A 20550-nucleotide genomic window follows, 5' to 3' on the forward strand; every position below is an offset into this window, starting at 1 on the left:
CCAAAAAGCTGTCTATTAAGGTTTTTAAAATCCTAATAATATAGTTTTTCTAATTTTCAGTTTATTTTTCCCAAAGAGATAACCTGACGCCACTACTTTAAAGCCTTTAAATTCCTCAAATAAGTTTGCTTCGTTTAATCATTTATCTTAAAATACATTCATTAAAACTTGTTTTATCAGGTATATTTGTGTGATTTTTTAAAAAATTAAGTGACTGTAGACTTTATAGTTTGATGTCTTATTTTACCTGTAAAATTAAATTGGAAGTAAATATCATGAATATCATATATATTTATGTTTCTAAGACAGTGTGTGTAATTACAGTTGAAGTAGTTGGCAGTCTCATTTATAACTGAGGCCTCTGTGTTTATCCTGGTTTTCTTTGTTTTCCATATCTAATTTTCAGAAAGGGAAACAATACTATATACTCTTAACCCAGCCTTTTATGCTCCTTCCACCAGTATCAATTTCTGTAACTGATTTTTGTCTTTTTTGTTGGCATGAGAGAATGCTTTAACTTTTAAATATTTAGAGAAAAATATGTGCTTGCTTTATGTTAATAGTTCTCAAATCAGGGAGATTGGTTTGGGAGCTGCGTATCAGAATCAACTGGAATTTTTTCTAAACCTACCTTTCTTCTGTATAAGTTAGTACATTGTTTTTGGTTAATTTAAAAGTAAGTTATGCTTCCAGTTTTTGTTTGTTTTGTTTTGCTTTTTTTGTAATACTCTGGAAGAATAGTAGTATCATGCCTTAAAACATACTCAGGCTAAAGATGTAAGAAAGATGATTGCCCTATAAAAGATAGTATTGATTTGGTATAAGAAGTAACAGTGGAAGCTTAGTGACTTCAGTTCTGAAGCCAGACTGCCTGGATGGAAATCCTTCCTTTGCTACTTACTGTGTGACCTTGGACAAGTTACATAAAAGTTACTTACTTTCTCTTGGTTCAGTTTTCTTATTTGTAAAATAATGAAACCTTTCAAAGAGTGCCTGGGGTGTAGTAGCACAGTACAAATGCTTGTTACATGGTAAAAATAAGAATAGGTACATTGTAAAATTTCCTTTACATACCTAGATACAGGACTCCAATGTTTTTTCTCATAGGAATGTTCATAAAACATCTCTAGAATTTATAACAGATAGTAGTTTCTTAGTACTGTGATCAATCTTATGTGACTAAATATCATGATCACTTTATCTGATTTTGGAATATGCACAATGAAATAGTAAAATGAGATAATACGTGTTAAGGTAAAACACAGTCCCTGGCATATAAATAAGTTTCTTTACTCCCTTTATATGGTCAACACTGTGTCTAGTAATGACCCAATAAATCTAGATAGGTTGATTGCTATTAACTTACTTTGACATAATATTCTATTCTTTATACCAATGTAGAAATATTTATTTAGCTCATGGATAGACAGAACCTTGAAAAGTCCAAAAAATTTTTAGATCTAATAATGAAGTAAAGAAGGCTGTATTTGTCAATTCCACTTTGTATTCTCTATGAGAGCCTTTTTAAGAATTCATTAGTTATACTAATCTGCATAACTCTTAGCTCCTAATGGAAGGGGCTAATGTGTATAGGTACTGATGTTTACAAGATTAATTCTGTTCTTCAAAAAGTAAATTTAGGTAAAGTTACACTACTAACTTTAGGGTTAGTTTTATTAGGGTTAGTTTTTAGGGTTAGTTTTAGGGTTAGTTTTATTAGGCTATAATTTTTTTTTTTTTTTTTTTTTTTTTTTGGCTGCATTGGGTCTTCGTTGCCGTGCATGGGCTTTCCCTAGTTGCAGTGAGTGGGAGCTACTCTTTGTTGCGGCATGTGGGCTGCTCATTGTGGTGGCTTCTCTTGTTGTGGAGCAGGGCTCTAGGTGCGTGGGCTTCAGTAGTTGTGGCTCACGGGCTCTAGAGCTCATGCTCAGTAGTTGTGGCACATGGGCTTAGTTGCTCCATAACATGTGGGATCCTTGCAGACCAGGGCTTGAACCCATGTCCCCTGCATTGGCAGGCGGATTATTAACCACTGCACCACCAGGGGAGCCCAAGGGTGTAATTTATATGTAATGAAATACACATTTCAGTGAGCTTTGATAAATGTATACGTACTCGTGTACCCGCCACCATTGTCAAGAGATAAAAACATTTGGTCTTTTCTAGAGTTTCTTATATATGTAATCATAGAGCATATATTCTTTTATGTCTGGCTTTTTATGCTCAGCGTAGTGTTTTTGAAGTTGATTCATATTGTTGCATATATCAGTAGTCCATTCCTTTTTATTACTGAGTATTACTTCATTGTATACATTTCACAGTTGTTTATCTACTGTATGGATGCTGTAGTTGTTGATGGACATTTTAGGTGTTTGCAGTTTTGAGCTGCAAATCTTTATGTGGACCTATATTTTTATTTTTCTTGGTTACTACTAGGAATTGCTTGGTTCTGTGATAAGTGTGGGCATAGCTTTTTAAGAAACTGACAAACTGTTTTCTAAAATGACTGTATCATTTTGCATTTCCACTGAAAACGTATGAGTTTCAGTTGCTCTATGTCTTTGTCTGTACTGATATTTCCAGTTCTTTTTGCTTTTTTCTTTCCCTTTTTTTCTTTTCTTTTTTTCCATTTTAGCTCTTGTAATAAATATGTAATGTTGTCTCATTATAGTTTGAATTTGCATTTCTCCAGTGACTGTTATGCCTATTTTCATGTGATTATCGGACATTAGTATATCTTCTTTTGTGAAATGTCTGTTGAAATTTTATAATCATTTTTTTAAATTGTAGTTTCTTCTTATTTAGTTGTAAGAGTTCTTTATATATTCTGGCTAAAAAGTTCTTGTCAGATACAGGTTTTGCAAAAATTTTCTTCCAGTCTGTGGTTTGTGTTTTCATTTTCTTAGTGATGACTTTCAAAGAGTAGATGGTTTTAATTTTGATGAAATCCAGTTTATCATTTTTTTCCTGTATGCGTAATGTTTTTGTGTCCTGAGACTACTTTGCCTATCCCCAGGTTTCAAATATTTTTTTCTTGTTGTAGACATTTTGTGGTTATGGCTTTTACTTTTAGGATCCTGATCCATTTTGATTTGTTTTTCATGTGTGTGGTAAGCATTTTTATTATTATTATTTTTTTACTTCATATGGATACTCAGTTGTTCAGCACCAATTATTGAAAAGTCTATCTTTTCTCATTATCTTGGCATATTTACCAAAAAACAATTGACTAAGTTTATATACAGATCTATTTTTTTACTCTATTCCATTGATCTTGCAAGTGTTAAAATCAGATAGTGTATGTCCTCTACATTTCTTATTCTGTTGCAAAACTTTTCAGGATGTTTTAGGTCATTTTGCATTCTTTACATAAATTTTACAATGTATTTATCAATTTCTATAAATAAGCCTGCTGGGATTTTGAGTGGGTTGTATTGAATCTATAGGTTAATATGGAGGCAATTGACATCTTAAAAATATCAAACTTTCCATTCTATGAACATGGGATATTTCTTGGTTTTATTAAGTATTTAATTTTTCTGTATAGTGTTTTGTAGTTTTCAGTGGACAAGTCTTATATATATTAACAAGTCTTGTATATAAGTTTATACCTAAGTAGTTCATGTTTTTTTGGTACTATATTAAGTGGTATTTTTTAAATGTTTACTTTCCCATCGTTTGTTGTTACAGAAGTGCGGTACACAGAAATTTGTATATTGACATTCTGTACTGAAATTGTGCTTATTAATTTAACAGTTTTTATGGTGAATTTCTTAGTATTTTCTTTTTTCTTTCTTTTTTTTTTTTTTTTTTGTGGTACGCGGGCCTCTCACTGTTGTGGCCTCTCCTGTTACGGAGCACAGGCTCCGGACACGCAGGCTCAGCGGCCATGGCTCACGGGCCCAGCCGCTCCACGGCATGTGGGATCTTCCCGGACCGGGGCACGAACCCGTGTCCCCTGCATCGGCAGGCGGACTCTCAACCACTGCACCACCAGGGAAGCCCAGTATTTTCTTTATAGTGTGTTTTCTGTGAATAAAAAGTTATTTTGTTATTTTTTAAAATTATGCTAAAATACACATAACATAAAATTTACCACTACTGATATCTAGTACACTGTGCAACCATCAATCACTATCTAGTTCCAGAACATTCTCATCACCCCATGTGGAAAACCCATGCTCATTAAGCAGTCACTGCCCATTTCTACCTCCCCCAACCCCCTAGCAATTACTAATATGCTTCCTGTCTCTATGGATTTACTGATTATGGATATTTAATACAAATGGAATCACACAATATACAGCCTTTTGGTCTGGCTTCTTTCACCCAGCAGAGTGTTTTCAAGAGTTATCCATGTTATAGCATGTATCAGTATTTTATCCCTTTTTATGACTGCACATTATTTCATCATAGGGATCTACCACATATTGTTTATACATTTATAAGTTGATGGACATTTGAGTTGTTTCCACCTTTTGACTATTTTCAGTAGTGTTGCTATGAACATTTTTATACAAGTTTTTGTTAGAACACCTGTTTTTTTATTATTTTGGATATACACCCAGGAGTAGAATTCTTAAGCCAGTTGGTAATTCAATGTTTAGCTTATTGAGGAACCACAAAACTATTTTCCACAGTGGCTGCACCATTTACATTCCCATCATAAATGTACAGTGGGTCCAAATTTTCCACATCCTTACCAACCCTTATTTTCTGTTTATTTCATTATTTTTATTTGTTATTATAGCCATCCTAAGTGGGTGTGAAGATGTATCTCGTCATTTTGTTGATTTCTAATCTGTATGTCTTTTATTTCTTTTTCTTGTCATACTGTACTGACTTGGACCATCAATGTGGACTAGAAAGGTGAGAATGAAGACATTCTGTTCCCAATCTTAGGGTAAAACAATTATCTTACACCACGGAGTATAAGTTTAGTTAAAGGTTTTTCATAGATACCTTTTATCAGATTGAAAAAGTTTTCTTCCATTTTTAGTTTCTAAGTTTTCATTATGAATGGATGTTGAATTTTATCAAATGATTTTTCCGCATATATCAAAATATTTTCTACAATTTTGTTCTGTTTTATATTACTATATTGAGTTGTATTGAATGATTTTTGAATGCTATATCAATCTTTCATTCCTGAGATACACACCACTATGTATTCCTCAATTCTTTCAGCAGTGTTTTCTAGTTTATGATGGAGAGATCTTGTACATATTGTATTAAATTTACTCCTAAGTAGTTCATGTTTTTTGCTGCTGTTATAATTGATATTTAATAAGTTACCCATTACAATTTCTTGTGGCTAATCTAAAGAAATAGAGCTGAATTTGTATATTGACTTTATATCCTGCAAACGTATTATGCTAAACTCACTTTTTAGTTGCTTTTTGTGGATCTCTTAGTATATTCTACCTATATATGATAATCTATTGCTAAATTTTACTTATTAATATTTTATCAAGGATTTTGATGCTTTGTTTAAGAGAGATGTTCATCTGTGGATGTCTTTTTTTATTCAAAGTATAGTTAACTTACAATATTATATTAATTCCAGATGCACAGCATAGTAACTTTATATTTTTATGTATTATACTTCACATAGTTATTATAAAATATTTACTATACTCCATATGCTGTACATTATGCCCTTGTAACTTATGTATTTTATACCTAGTTATTTGTACTTTTTAATCCTTTTCACCCATTTTAGCCCTCCTCTTATCCCTCTCCCTTTTGGCAACCACCAGTCTGTGCTCTGTATCTGTGAGTCTGTTACTGTTTTGTTATATTTCTTTCTTTGTTTTGTTTTTTAGATTCCACGTGTAAGTGAAAACGTGCAGTATTTATCTTTCTCTCTCTGACTTATTTTACTTACTAGCATAATGTCATCCAGGTCTATCCACGTTTTCACAGATGGCAGGATTTCATTCTTATTTATGGCTGAGTGACACTCAATTGTGTGTGCATGTGTGTGTGTGTGTGTCTATACATATACACAAACACATATACCACATTTTCTTTATCCATTGATGGACATCTTTGTTGTTTCCATATTTGACTGTTGTAAGTAATGCTGTCGTAAACATTGGGATGCATATATCTTTTTTTTTTTTTTGCGGTACACGGGCCTCTCACTATTGTGGCCTCTCCCGTTGCGGGGCACAGGCTCCGGACGCGCAGGCTCAGCGGCCATAGCTCACGGGCCCAGCTGCTCCACGGCATGTGGGATCTTCCCGGATCGGGGCACGAACCCATGTCCTCTGCATTGGCAGGCGGACTCTCAACCGCTGCGCCACCAGGGAAGCCCATCTTTTTGAAGTATTGTTTTTGTTTTCTTCAGATAAATGCCCAGAAGTGGAATTACTGGATCATATGGTAGCACTATTTATTATTTTTTTTTTGAGGAACCTTCATGCTATTTTCAATAGTGACTGTACCAATTTATGTTCCTACCAGCAGTACATGAGGGTTTCCTTTTCTCCTCATCCTTGTCAACACATGTTCTCATCTTTGTGATGGCGGTCATTCTGACAGGTGTGAGGTGATATCTCATTATGGTTTTGATTTGCATTTCCCTGATGACTAGGGATGTTGAGCATTTTTTCATGTGCCTATTGTCCATCTGTATGTCTTCTTTGGAAAAATGCCTGTTTAGATCCTCTGACCATTTTTTAACTGTATCGTTTGTTCTATTGGATATTTAGTTGTGTGAGTTCTTTATCTATTTCAGATATTAACCCTTTATCAGTACGTCATTTGCAAATATCTTTTCCCATTCATTAAGTTGCCTTTCCATTTTGTTGATGGTTTCCTTCACTGTGTAAAAGCTTTTAAGTTTGATTAGGTCCAATTTGTTTGTTTTCACTTTTGTATTCCACACTTAAGGAGACAAATTCAAAGAAAATATTGCTAAGACCAGTGTCAAAGACCATACTGCCTATGTTTTCTTCTAGGAGTTTTGTGGTTTCACGTCTTACATTTTAGTGTTTAATACATTTTGAATTTATTTTTATATATGGTGTGAAAAAATGTTCTAATTTCATTCTTTTACATGTAGCTCTCCAATTTTCCCAACACCACTTATTGAAGAAACTGTCTTTTCCCTATTGTATATTCTTGCCTCCTTTGTTGTAGATTAATTGACCATATGTGTGTCGGTTTATTTCTGTTCCATTGATCTTTGTGTCTGTTTTTGTGCCAGTACAATACTGTTTTGGTAACTGTAGCTTTTTTGTAATATAATCTGAAGCCAGGAAGCATGATAATTTTACCTTTGTTCTTTTTTTCTCAAGATTGCTTTGGCTTCTCAGGGTCTTTTGTGGTTCCATACAAATTTTAGGATCATTTGTTTTAGTTCTGTGAAAAATGTAGTGGGTATTTTGATAGGGATTACATTAAATCTGTAGAATGCTTTGGGCAGTATGGACATTTCAACAATAATTTTTCCGATCCGTGAACATGGGATATCATTCCATTTATTTATATTATTTTTAATTTCTTTCTTCAGTGTCATATAGTTTTCAAAGTACAAGTCATCACTTCCTTGGTTATATTTATTCCTAGGTATTTTATTCTTTTTGATATGATTATAAATGGGATTGTTTTCTTCATTTCTCCTTCTGATAGTTTATTATTAGTCTATAGAAATGCAACAGATTTCTGTATATTTTTCTTATATCCTGCAACTTTATTGAATTCATTTATTAGTGCTAATAGTTTTTTGGTGAAGTGTTTAGGGTTTTCTGAATAATACAGTATCATGTCATTTGCAAATAGTGAGAGTTTTACTTCTTTCCTTCCAATTTGGATGCCTTTTTTTTTTTTTCTAGTCTGATTGCTGTTGCTAGAACTTCCAGTACCATGTTGAGCAAAAGTGTTGAGAGTGGGTATCCTTGTCTTTTTTAAATTATTATTATTGAAGTATAGTTGATTTACAGTGTTGTGCTTGTCTTATTTCTAATCTCAGAGGAAAAGCTTTGAACTTTCCACTGTTGAGTAGAATGCTAGCTGTGAGTTTGTCATAAATGTTGTTTACTATGTTGAATATGTTCCCTCTATACCAACTTGGTCAAGACTTTTTTTTATCATAAACCAATGTTGGATTTTGTCAAGTACTTTTTCTGCATCTGTTGAGATGATCATGTAATTTTTATTCTTTGTTTTGTTAATGTGATGTATCACAGTGATTGATTTGTGGTTGTTGAACCATCTTTGTATCCATGGAATAAATCCCACTTGATCATGATGTATGATCCTTTATGTATTGTTGAATTTGGTTTGCTAATATATCATTGAAGATTTTTGCATCTGTGTTCATCAGGGATGTTGGCCTCTAATTTTCTGTAGTAGTAGTGTCTTTGTCTGGTTTTGGTATCAGAGTAATGCTGGCCTCATAGAATGAATTTGGAAGTGTTCCCTCCTGTTCAATATTTTGGAATAGTTTGAGAAGGATAAGTATTAACTCTTCTTTAAATTTTTGATAGAATTGCCCTGTGAAGCTGTTGTCTGGTGGACTTTGGTTTTTTGGGAGTTTTTTGATTACTGATTCAATTTTAATATTAGTAATTGGTCTATTTATATTTTCTGTTTCTTTTTTATTCAGTCTTGGATGATTGTATGTTTCTAGAAATTTATCCAATTATTCTAGATTGTCCAGTTTGTTAGCATGTACCTGTTCATAGTATTATCTTATGATTATATTTCTGTGATATTGGTTGTAATTTCTTCTCTTTCATTTCTAATTTTGTTTACTTAGACCTCATTTTTTTTCCTTGATGAGTCTGGCTAAAGGTTTGTCAGTTTTGTTTATCTTTTAAAAACCAGCTCTTAGTTTCATTGATCTTTTCTAGTTTTTTGTCTCTATTTCCATTCTAACCTTTATTATTTTATTATTTTGTTTGATTTTCTCTGTTTTAATGAAATTAGGTGAAAGAGTTACATATCCTGGTCTTGAAGGTGTGTCTGTGTGTGGGAACATCCCTATACAGGCCGCTTGTGCCCCATGGCATTGGTGGGAGAGTTGGATCTGAAGTGATCATGGGCCATGTCTTCTCTTGGGATGTGCTGCTGACCACTGCCTTGGTGGGAGGTAGGGCCAAAGTTGGATGAGCTGGAGCCAGAGCCCAGTGTGAGTCAGGGTTTTTCCAATACTTGATGGTAATTACACCCCTGTCTGGTGGTGGAACTGTGGCCTGAGGGGCTAGAGCAGGAGCCCTGAGGGAATTGGGCTTTTCCCTCAGAGCATTGGTGGTCTTGGACTTGGATTGTCTTGGTTAGGGGTGAGGTCAGGGCCCAAGAGGCTGGAGCAGCAGTTCTGATCTGGTTTTGCTTCTCCTCTTCTCAGCAGGTATACAGTGGTGATGGTGATCTCTGCCTTGGTTGGGGAGGGTGTCAGGGCCCAAGGGGCTGGGGCAGCCATTCTGAGCTGGCTGTGCTTCTCCCTACTGTGTGTGATGGCAGTCTCCACGTTGGTGGGAAGCAGTACCTGAGCTGGAGGGGCTAGAGCAGGTGCTCAGTGTAGGTTGGGCGGGCATGCTGGGATGGTCCTGGCAGGCTGGCCAGAGCACCAAGCAGTTTTCATTCTGCTGCCTCTATCCTTGGACTGGGAGCAAGCAAGTCTGTGTGCATGCCCTTCAAGAGCAGAGTCCCGGTTTCTTATGGCCCTCTTGAAAGCCCCACTGCTTTTCTAAGCATCCAAGGGGGCTCGTCTTCCTGTTGCCAGACCCCAGGGCTTGGGTGCTTAATATGGGACTTGAACCCCTGACTTCTTAGGGAGGATGCCAAGACTGTGATATCGCCTTCCTCTTCTTGGTCACCCACTAGGGGGCTGGGTTGCAACTAGAAATGCTTCTCTTCCTCTCCTACCAGGCTCTGTGTGGTTCTCTCTTTCATAACCTTGGTTGTAAAAGAGCCATCTGTCCTGCTAGTGTTCAGGTCATTCTCAACAAGAGTTGCTCTATATGTAGTTGTAGTTTTGATGTTTTCGTGGGGGGAGGTGAGCTCAGGGTCTTCCTACTCCATCATCTTGATCCTCTCCTTCATGGATGTCCTTTATTGTAACATCTTTATCTTTAAAAATTTTTGTGATAATGCTGGCCTCATAAAATGAGTTGGGAAGCAGTCCATCATACTCAGTTTTCTGAAAGAATTTGTATAGGATTTGTACATTTCTTCCTTAACTATTTGATACAGTTCACCAGAAAAGCCATCTGGGCCTGGAGCAGTTTGTTTGTTTTTGGTGGGAGACAAGATTTAATTTCAAATTTAGCTTAATTGATTTAGAGCTGTTCATATAGCCCATTTCTCCTTGATTCATTTAAGTAAATTATATCTTTTAAGAATTTTATTTCATCTAGTTTGCCAAGTTTTTTCATAAAACTTTCCACTCCATTACATTATTATTGTTTAAATGTCATTGATTCTATAATCATGTCTCTCCTTTTCCCAAATATTGGTCATGTTTTATCTTTCTTTAATATCTTTCAGTTTCATTGTTTGTCTATTTTTTATTTTATTTATTTCTGATATGTATTATTTTCTTTCTGTTTACTTTAGTCTTAATTTGCTCTTCTTGTAGCTTTCTAAGTTGGAAGAAGCTTAGATCATTGAATCCTTTATTTTGTCAAATATATTTATACTCTAAAGTATCCTATGACCACTGCTTTATCTGCATCCTACAAATTTTAATATGTGTGTTTTCCTTTTTATTCAATTTGAGGTATTTTCTCATTTCTCTTGTGATTTCTTCTTTGACCCATAGGTTCTTTAGAAGTATGTTTTTTAATTTTCAAGTACTTGGGGATTTTTCAGATATCTTTCTGCTATTGTTTTCTAATTTAATTCCATTATAGTAGAGAACACATTTGGCATTACTTCATTCCTTTTAAATCTAAATAATGGTCCAACAAATGGTCCTTCTTGGAACGTATTCCAGGTGCACTTTAAACAAATATCTATTCTGTGTTGTTGGGTATAGTGTTGCACAAATGTCAGTTGATTGATGGTGTTGTCTAAATGTTCTATATTCTTACCGAGTTTCTGTCTACTTGTAATACAACTTTATAAGACAAATGCTGAAATTTCCAACTATAATTATGTGTTTGTCCATTTTCTTTTTAAGTTCTGTCAGCTTTTACTTCAAGTATTTTGACATTTGCTATTCGGTGAATACATATTTACAATTGTTATGTCTTCCTGATGAATTGACTCCTTTATAATTATGAAAAGTTTCTTTTTTATCCCTGACAATATTCCTTGTCCTGAAATCTACTTTGATATTAATATAGCAACTCTAGCTTTCCTTTGATTTATGTTTGCATGGTAAAAATTTTTATCCTTTAAATTCCAAACCTATGTGTGCCTTTATATTAAAAATGAATTTCTTGTATAAGATGTATAGTTTGGTCTTTGTCATCCAGTCTAATATCCTCTGATTTGTAATTGGAATATTTAGATCATTACATTTAATGTGAGTATAAATATGTTTGAGCTTAAATGTAACATTTATTCCCTATTTGTCTCATGTTCTGTCTTCTGTTTTTCTTTTACTGCATTTTTGGATTAAGTTATTTTCAGGATTCCTTTTATGTCTGTTGACTTTTTAGGGTACTGTTTTTCCCTTAGTGGTTGATCTTTGGTTTACAATATGCATCCGTAATTTATCAAAGTCTTCCTTTAAATTATATTATGCCATAGCACATATAGAGTGAGGATCTTACTCAGTATGCTTTCATTTCTCATTTCCTATTCTTCATATTGTTGTCTTCAGATATTTTATTTTTTCATTTAAAACTCCACAGAATATTTTTAACAAACTGCTTTAACAAGTAAGCTGTCCTTTAAAGAAAATTAAAAAGAAAAAAAATAAATTTTACATTTACCAACATATTTACCATTTGAGGACCACTTTACTCAGTTGTGTTGATCCAAGTTTCATTTGATGAAATTTTTCTTGTACCGAAGAACTTCCTTTGCCATGTCTTATAGTTCAAATTTACTGATGATAAATTCTTTTAGGATTTGTTCCTATGAAAAAGTCTTTATTTCACCTTCATTTATAACATTTTTTATACAGTAAAATTACTCTTTGGTATACAGTTCCCTGAGTTTTGACAAATGAATAGGGTTGATTATACATAACTACAATCAAGATACAGAACAGTTACATTATTCCCTAAATTCTCTCATGCTCACCCTTCATATTCAATCCTTTCCTCCCTCACCCAACCCTGATAATTACTGATCTCTTCTCTATCCCCATAGTTTTGTTATGCTGGCTTGCCTTGTTGAAAAGGGACAGCAACTTCAACAAGCCTATAACTTCTCTGCCTTCCCCTGGATCCTAGTTCAGACTCTGCCTCCTGGGTCAGATAGATGTATATTTAGCTCTGTGATGAAGGGTTCTAGTTTCTCTGATATATACCCATATAATCAAGATCAGAGACAGTGAAACTGGCATGAGTTTCAGTTCATCCTCATCAGTACCATATTTTCCTTTCTGTCCCCTACTTTACATCCGTCTTCCTTTCCTGACTGCCTCAGGCACTGCATTTTTGGATCTTAGGGGTTTGGCCATCTCAGCGCTCCTGTCCCTTTCAGTTATAGTTTTGTGTCCAGCATTGTATTCCTGCCACTCTCTCAGGGATTTGAGGGTTTTGTTGTTGCTGTTCATCAGTGTTCTAAGGGTCACAATGTGTATTGTCCTTCCGCTAGTAGTTTAAGGCTTTTGTTTTGTTGGAGAGACAAGGAGAAAGGATCTGGATAGAGTTTTATCCATTTCCCTCAGGTCAACAGGCCTGCTCTCCTCCAGGCCTGTTCTATGTTGGATTTTTGTTTGGATACCAAACACTGTAAATTTTATGTTGTGGAGTGTTATACTTTGTTTTATTCCTTTAAAGGCTTTTGTATTTTGTTCTGCCTAATACTTGTTTTTAGATAATTTTGATAATTTAGAAGCTTATTTTTAGGTTCTTTAGGGCAGGTTTAGAGTAGTCCTTATTCTAAGGCCAATTTAGTCTCACTTTTATGAAATGACCCTTTGGGTCACTACTGAATGCTTCATTATTTAATGAGTCCTTTAGCATCAGGCTGGTTGGAACATAATGTTTCCTGGCCCTGTGTGAGCTCTTGGAATTATTTGGCTTATAGCCTCTCTAATTGTTCTTTCCTCTGTACAGGTGTTCTTAGCACAGTCTCCTGGAGTTTTGCTCTAAGCATGACCATATTGGACTTTGATCAAAGACTCAAGGGGAAACCATATACAAATTTCTGGAACTTTAAAAAAAAATCTCTCTTGGGTACTGTGTCCTGCAGATTTTAGTTTGCCTTAAGCTCCAAAAAATCTGATTCTTGTTTCCTCAAGTCAGAAAGTTGACCAGACTCTGTCGAGGTTCCTTCTTCATGTGTACTGTAGTCTGTTAATTGCCACCAGGAAGAAAGTCTGGATGACTATAGGCTCAATTAATTTATTTCTCTCAGAAGTCAGTATTTTACTGCCTGTTGTCCCACTGTTTGAAAATAGTTGTTTGTTACATTTTGTCCAGTTTCCTAGTTGTTTGTGGTAGGAAGTTAGTTCTGAACTCCTATTCCTTCATGGCCCTAAGTGGAATTCCAAAAGTCATTGTTATCTTTTTTCTCCGGTTTGTAAGATACCTAGTTTTTCTTGATGCATTCTTTTGTCACTGAATTTCAGCAGTTTTATTAAGAGCCATGGTTTCCTTTGTGTTTACACTGTTTGAGGATCCCTGAGCTTCTTGAATCTATAGGCCTTTGGAAAATTTGGCCATGATTTATTCTATTGTCCCATCTATTCTCCATTTACATGTATGTTAGACTATTTGATGTTTCCCAAAAGTCACTGAGATGTTGCTTATTGTTTTCCACATTTTTTTTCTTTCTATGCTTGGTTTTTTCATTATTTTTTATTTTATATGTTCAGGTTTTCTTCTGCAGTATCTAATTTGCTGTTAAGTGAAATTTTTAATTTCAGAAAAGTTTCTTCTCTAGATATATCATTCATTAGGTATTAAGACAATTTATCTTTTCATTATACTCATGTTTTTCTTTTAATACTTGAAAATATTTGTCATAGCTGGTTTAATGTCTGTTTATGCAATTATATCCACTTTTTGGGGGGTATATTTCTATTGATCAATTTTTCTCCTGGTTGTGGGTCACATGTTTTGGATTTTTTTTTTTTTTTTGGTACATATCTAGTAGTTTTTCTTGTAGGTTGGACATTTAGATTTAACATTATTGAGTGTCTGGATATTATTGTCTTCCTTTAAAGGGTGTTTTAGCGAGCATATAAGTTATTTGTGATTGAACTTCATTCTTTGGAGGCTTATTTTTAAGCTTTATTAGAGTTGCTTTTTAGTACCCTTTACTCTTGGGCTAATTTAGCCCTACTTTTAAGGCAGAACTCTTCTGGAATCTCTCCTAAAGACCCCATAAGTTCATTGAGATCTTTCTACTCTGGGTGCTTGGAACTTGAACATCTTCCCAGCCTTGCTGTGAGCCCTGTGTGAATAGTTGTTTGCAGCTCACTAGAAGATGTCTTTTCCTTAGTAAGTTTTCTTTATCTGGTTCTCTGATATCTCACCCTACATATGTCCATATTGGTATTCAACCAAAAATTTAGAGGAATCACTATACAGATTTCTGGAACTTTTTTTCTATTTATAGGCCTCTCCTTGCCAGTACAGTGTCTTGCAAATTCTAGCTATTTAGCCTCTACAGACTCTGAGCTCCATCTTAAATCATCAAGGCTGCTGTACACTAATTGGGTTCCTCCTCCCTATACCAAGGTTCTGAAAGTTCCCCCAGGCAGAAATCCAGGGTTATTTTTAGGCTTACCTCATTTATTTTCCTTCTCTGAGGGATCACAGTCCTGTGCTTTCTTTTGTCTAATGTCTTAAAATAATACTTTAATATATTTTGCCTAGTTTTATCAGTTTTAATAGTGAGAGCATGTCTAATACCACTTACTCCAGTATTTCCAGAACTAGAAGTAATCAATGTATTTTATTTTTATTTACATCAATTTTTAAATAAATATTTTATTATATAAGTGTAATTTAATATATTCTCCTATTAAAACAATTATGGAAAAGTTAGTTTCCTTTTAGTAACTTTCCTAATCTTAGGCTTCTTTCATTCTTAAAATCTAGCCAGTGATATCAACTTGGTACACAGCCTGTAAGGTACCTTTTCTATCCATTTATATACATATGTTTCCATAGAAAAGTTGTAATATTGGTTTTCTTTAGGTTGTATATGCTTTTAGTATCGTAATTCCAAGTATATTTAGTTCTCTTTCACTTGATTTAAAAAAAAAACAGTGTGTGTTAGAGGTGTACCTTATTATTAAAACAAATCTATTTCATATTCTTTATATGTTGATATAGTTAATATAGTAAATAATGTAATATTTTTATATGGTAATATTTTCAGCAAGAATAGAGATTGGTCCTCAGTAGCTCATCTTCTAGACATATTACAAATGCTTTCCATTTTTTTCCAGGCCTTTCCGCCACATTTTCAGAAATGTTGCCCTATTTCTCTCTGCCCCAAGTGCTCCTCTTGCCTGGAGATAGACAGACTTCACATCCACCCCAAATAGTTGCCCAGGGCCCTTTTTTGCTTCTATTTTCCACAACTTTGGCATGGGCCATTCTTTGTGTTGTTCTCATCTGTTATGTACTTGAATACAGTATGCTGTTGTTTCCCTTATTAATCTCTCAGAGGTTCCTTACAATTTTCGGTCCATTGAAATCTCCCCACCCATATTTTCTCATTCATCTATTGATTCCTTTTTTTGAAAAATCTTTTGCAGGTTCTGTGGTTTGATAGAGAGTATAGGCTGGAATATGTACTCACTTTGCTATCTTGAAACCAAGAATTACATTTCTCTCTGCCTGAATTTTCGCTGTATCATTTTATCATAATCTAGAATAAGATTAAACCTTTGTATGTTTGCCTAACACTCTTGTGAATAGCCATGTATTAGGGAGCAGTAAGATGTTTGAGCTAGAAAGTATTCCTAGCATCTCCTCTTCTGTTCCTAACTTTACTTCTGTTCAGTAATATCCTCTTCATATTGCCCTGCACTTTTCTGGCCCTCACTATTCTTGTATTGACATGGGAAGTTCCATTTGTTAACCAGAATTGAAGTTTAGGCATCATGAATAAAACTGTAAAGTTTCTCTTCGGGCAACTATAAACCCTTCCCAACAGATTTTCTATTTGCCATTGAAATATTTTCAACCCATGTTGCAGATTTTTAAAACATTAGAATTGGAAATTTTTAAACCTTTTAACAGAAGTTTTATTTCATCATTATAATCTTGAATTTGGTTTAGCACTAATTATTATTTTGACATATAAAATACTGCTGTATACAATATACAAAATAATGAAACGTGATCTAACCTATAACAGTAGCTCAAGTCCCTTCCACTTTTAATTTATATTTTGATTTTTTGGGCTCCTGACCAAAGTTAGATTAACATGACTTCTTTATAGATCTTTCCAATATGTAAATAAATTACACTGAAACTTTTTGTCTACACTGGGCAACAATTTAGTACCTTAAGATCTACTGATGGAGGAGAAAAATGATGTAAGGTCCAGAGGAACCATCTTGGGATATTAAACAAAAATTCTGGGTGATCCTGGCTCTAAGTCACAATCTAATGTAGATTATTCAGTGAAAATTTCTTAAAGAGATTCAGTCCTTTTTCATTCATAGCACTGTGAATACAAACTTCTAAGTCATGCTTAATAATTTCCTTGTTTGTTACTTTGTTATAACCTGATTATAGTAACTAGTAGTGCAACCACTTTGGAAATATAAAAGAGAACTATTCTTTGTCAACTTGCAGAGCTACTTCTGTTTAAAATCTGATCCTGGGAAAGGATATATGGACAGGAGCCTACCCTTGTGCTGTTCTTGTCAATCAACCCTTACTGTCATTTCACAGAATGAAATTCTGTAGACCCAGAAGGGACCTGAGCAGTTATGTAGCAGTGTTTTACAGGAAAAGAAACTGAGAGCCAGAGAGGTAAAGCAGCTGTCCTATGGTCACAGAGGTAGTAAAGAACCACATATCTTCACCCTGGACTGCCCTGAATTTTTTTGACATGTTGAGAAGTCATCGTGTCTCAACTATATATCACATTTATTTCTACAAACCTACTTCAAAAGGCTAAAATTGTCTCTTTTTGAATTTTTTGTTGTACTTACACAGCTGAAATTTAGTCAGAGCCTATCTAGCTCCCTGTACAATTATTCCTCTTCTCCCATTCTCTTAAACTATTCTGGAGCATCTTGATAGAGAATACAGCAACTCCTTTATTCTGTCATTAGAGTCCAGACAGAATCAGAGATTGAAGGCTGGGGAAAGTTGTCATAAATGGTAGTATTTTTACTCACACACAGAAAAAATAGGGTACCAGATTTGTCCATTCAGTAACTTTCTGCTCAATTTTAAATTTAATTTGATGAACTCAATGAAATGCAGGAATCTTTTTTTTTTTTTTTTTGGTCAATTTAAACGTGGCTATTCCCTGAAAAAAAAAAACCTTTTCTTTCTGTGTTTGTCTTTGGCAATGGGAGTAAGGAGAGAAGGGCAGTATGTATTTCCTTCCTATCTAAAATTGAAAGTATTTTTTTGTGTTTTACTCAAATATGAATTTTGTGTAATAAATTCTGAACTAGTCATGACTAATATTATGCATTTTGATATAACAGGGTAGACATGATTCAGCTGATGATCAAAATATTTGTCATGTGTGGCATATGGATATAGAAGCCCTTCCAGAATGGATACACTGCCTAATACAAAAAGTAAGTTCCATTGTTTCTGAGTAAAATTAGGAATATACTACCTTCAGAAAGTTTTTGCCCTCATTTTAGAGCTATTTTTCTTGGGTGCATTGTTTCAAGAGACATGAAAGGGTGTGTAACTTGATTACGCTTACTGGTTTCTTCATTATTACTGGAGTGCTCTGAGTACTTTTATACCTCAGACTTTGCACTTGGTATTTCCCCTTCCTTGACTTCTCTTCCCAAAGCTACTCACCTGTTTCTTCATTTCCTTAGGTCTTTATTCTCAGTGAGGCATTGCCTGGCCAATCTATCAACTGCCTCTCCCCACTATTACCACTCTCAACACTTCCTTTCTCCCTTCTCTACTTTATATACCTATCTATGTTTTACACACACATTATAAGTGATATATAGAACTTTAAATATGCTTAAGTATATATGACATATATAAATTATTATACACATTCATACGCATATCCACATATGCATATATATACACATACACAAAGGGCTTACTGATCTTGTTAGTTACCTAGCTCCTCTACTAGAATATAAACTCCATGAAGTCAGAAGTTTTTATATTTTGTTCATTATGTACTATATCCCCAGCACCTAGAACAGTACCTATTGAGTGAATGAAATATCCTATGTGTATCATTACACAAATGTAAAATAAACTGGAAAATTAATGACTCTTATTGGCACAATCAGTATCAAAAAAACACACTTTTAAGGATCCTTAATGAAATATTATGAGTAGGAATTCATCTTGTCAGTGTGGCATCATTATTTCTCATAATTCAAAACAGCTAAGTATTAGAAAAGTATAAGTAATATGATTTTTGGAACAATATAGTTGCCTTTCTCCACTGACTAGCTTACTTTTTTTGTTAAAGAATAACATTAGCTAGATATCCCTTGCATCCATTCTCACGTCGTAATGATTTCCTGGGAAAATGCCAGTGCACTGCTTATTAGTGTCCTGAACTTTAGAAAATGTATTAGGACACTGTAGATGTCCTACTATCTCTGTTGAAAAGATAGCTTTAAGTTAGTTCATTATTAATTTGTAATCTGAGTATAGAAAATGAAGTAACTGATGTATGCAACCAATATCTTTTGGTTGTATGTAAAAAGGCAGGAAGAGCTTTATTCTGTTGGTTGGGTAAAGTTCCCTCCCACAGTGCTTGGTATGCAAGAAGTGTATCAAAACAGACACTTTTCTGTGAGATTTTACTTGCAAATTAAGCTCTGTAGACTGATTTGCTTCCTGGTTCCATAGTGTATTTTTCTTTTCATTAGTTCACACTGTATCCATATTCAGCCTATTGTTTAAGAGACTCTTTTAGAATTCTTAGGAGTATTGTTTAGATGGGTGTGATGTGCAATATGTTATCATTCTAGACCTTTGGAGCTTCTTATCTCTATTTATTGGAAGGCTTGTTTCCATCTAGTAGACTGTTCTGTCTACTAATCAGAAAACAGAATGCTGGCCTTTTCTGTGGCATAGAAAACTTTCATGTGGTCGGCTTTAAAAAACAAACAAACAAACAATAAAACCACAAACAGAAAAACAGCTCACATTCTCTTTGGTTACTTTACAAAGAAAGAATTGTTCTTATTTTTCTTTATTACCTGTAGGCCCAGTGGACAGTTGGAAAACTGAATTGCCCTTTCTGTGGGGCCCGTTTAGGGGGCTTTAATTTTGTCAGCACTCCAAAATGTTCCTGTGGCCAGCTTGCAGCTGTACATCTCTCCAAAAGCCGGACCGATTATCAGCCAACACGGTCAGGCCGACTAATGAGACCCTCGCTGAAATACTTGTCACATCCTAGAGTTCAGTCAGGTTGTGACAAGGAGACTCTGCTGAGAGGTGACGCCTCCAAAAACAGAAGTCACGGGCTTTTAAACATGGCCCAAAATAATAATCGTCCTGGAAGATTAACAGAAGCACTCTGCCTGGAGGTACGGTCAACATATTTCAAGATGAAGAACGAAAAACTGCTCTTCAAAGCATCAGATCCAAAATATCATCTTTTTGTTCCACAGCTTGTGACCGGCAGATGCACTACGAGAGCTTTTCATAGAAAATCACATAGCTTGGATTTGGACATCAATGAGAAACTGACTTTATTACCCACTTTATATGAAATCCATAGTAAGACTACTGTGTATCCCAGGCTAAATGAAACGCAGCCTATTGACCTTTCGGGCTTGCCTTTAGAATCGAGTAAAAATAACCGTTCCTTTCAGATTTCATCCAGTTTTGATCCTAATATGCTGCTGCAAAGATTTTCAGTGACTCCCCGTGAGACCCAGACACAAAGAGGAGGAGAATTTCAGTGTGGTCTAGAAGCTTCTGCAGTGTACTCTGGCCATGCTAGTCCTAACAACCTGACTTTCCTGATGGACCTGCCCTCAGCTGGCAGGAGCACACTGGAGGCCCCAGACCAGGAAGAGCACCTCTCTCCTCTGGACTTCCTGCACTCAGGCAGTTTTTCATTGGGTGCCATTAATCAAAGGCTCAGTAAGAGAGAAAAGAGCAAGCTGAAGAATCTGAGACGGAAACAACGAAGGCATGAAAGATGGCTGCAGAAGCAGGTAATTTTTAAAAGACTTTACTAAAAATTCTGTATTATAAATGTCAGGCTTTGGGGAGAGGAGCTAACTTTGAATTACCTATATTATAAAAACTTGACTTGAGTGATTTT

The 20550-nt window shown here is 34.9% G+C and overlaps 1 protein-coding gene across 2 annotated transcripts in view; it reads left to right on the top strand.

The window, feature by feature from the left end:
• Positions 1–20550, top strand: part of RNF180 (ring finger protein 180) — a 278059-nt gene that overhangs the window by 36732 nt on the left and 220777 nt on the right. For both annotated transcript variants that reach the window (XM_060091716.1, XM_060091717.1), the window contains exons 3-4: positions 17762–17857; positions 19481–20440. In XM_060091716.1, coding sequence (XP_059947699.1) covers positions 17762–17857; positions 19481–20440 — 1056 coding nt within the window. The remainder of the gene's footprint in view (positions 1–17761; positions 17858–19480; positions 20441–20550) is intronic.

The sequence above is a fragment of the Mesoplodon densirostris genome, chromosome 3, assembly GCF_025265405.1.
Source record: "Mesoplodon densirostris isolate mMesDen1 chromosome 3, mMesDen1 primary haplotype, whole genome shotgun sequence".
Classification (NCBI taxonomy): domain Eukaryota; kingdom Metazoa; phylum Chordata; class Mammalia; order Artiodactyla; family Ziphiidae; genus Mesoplodon; species Mesoplodon densirostris.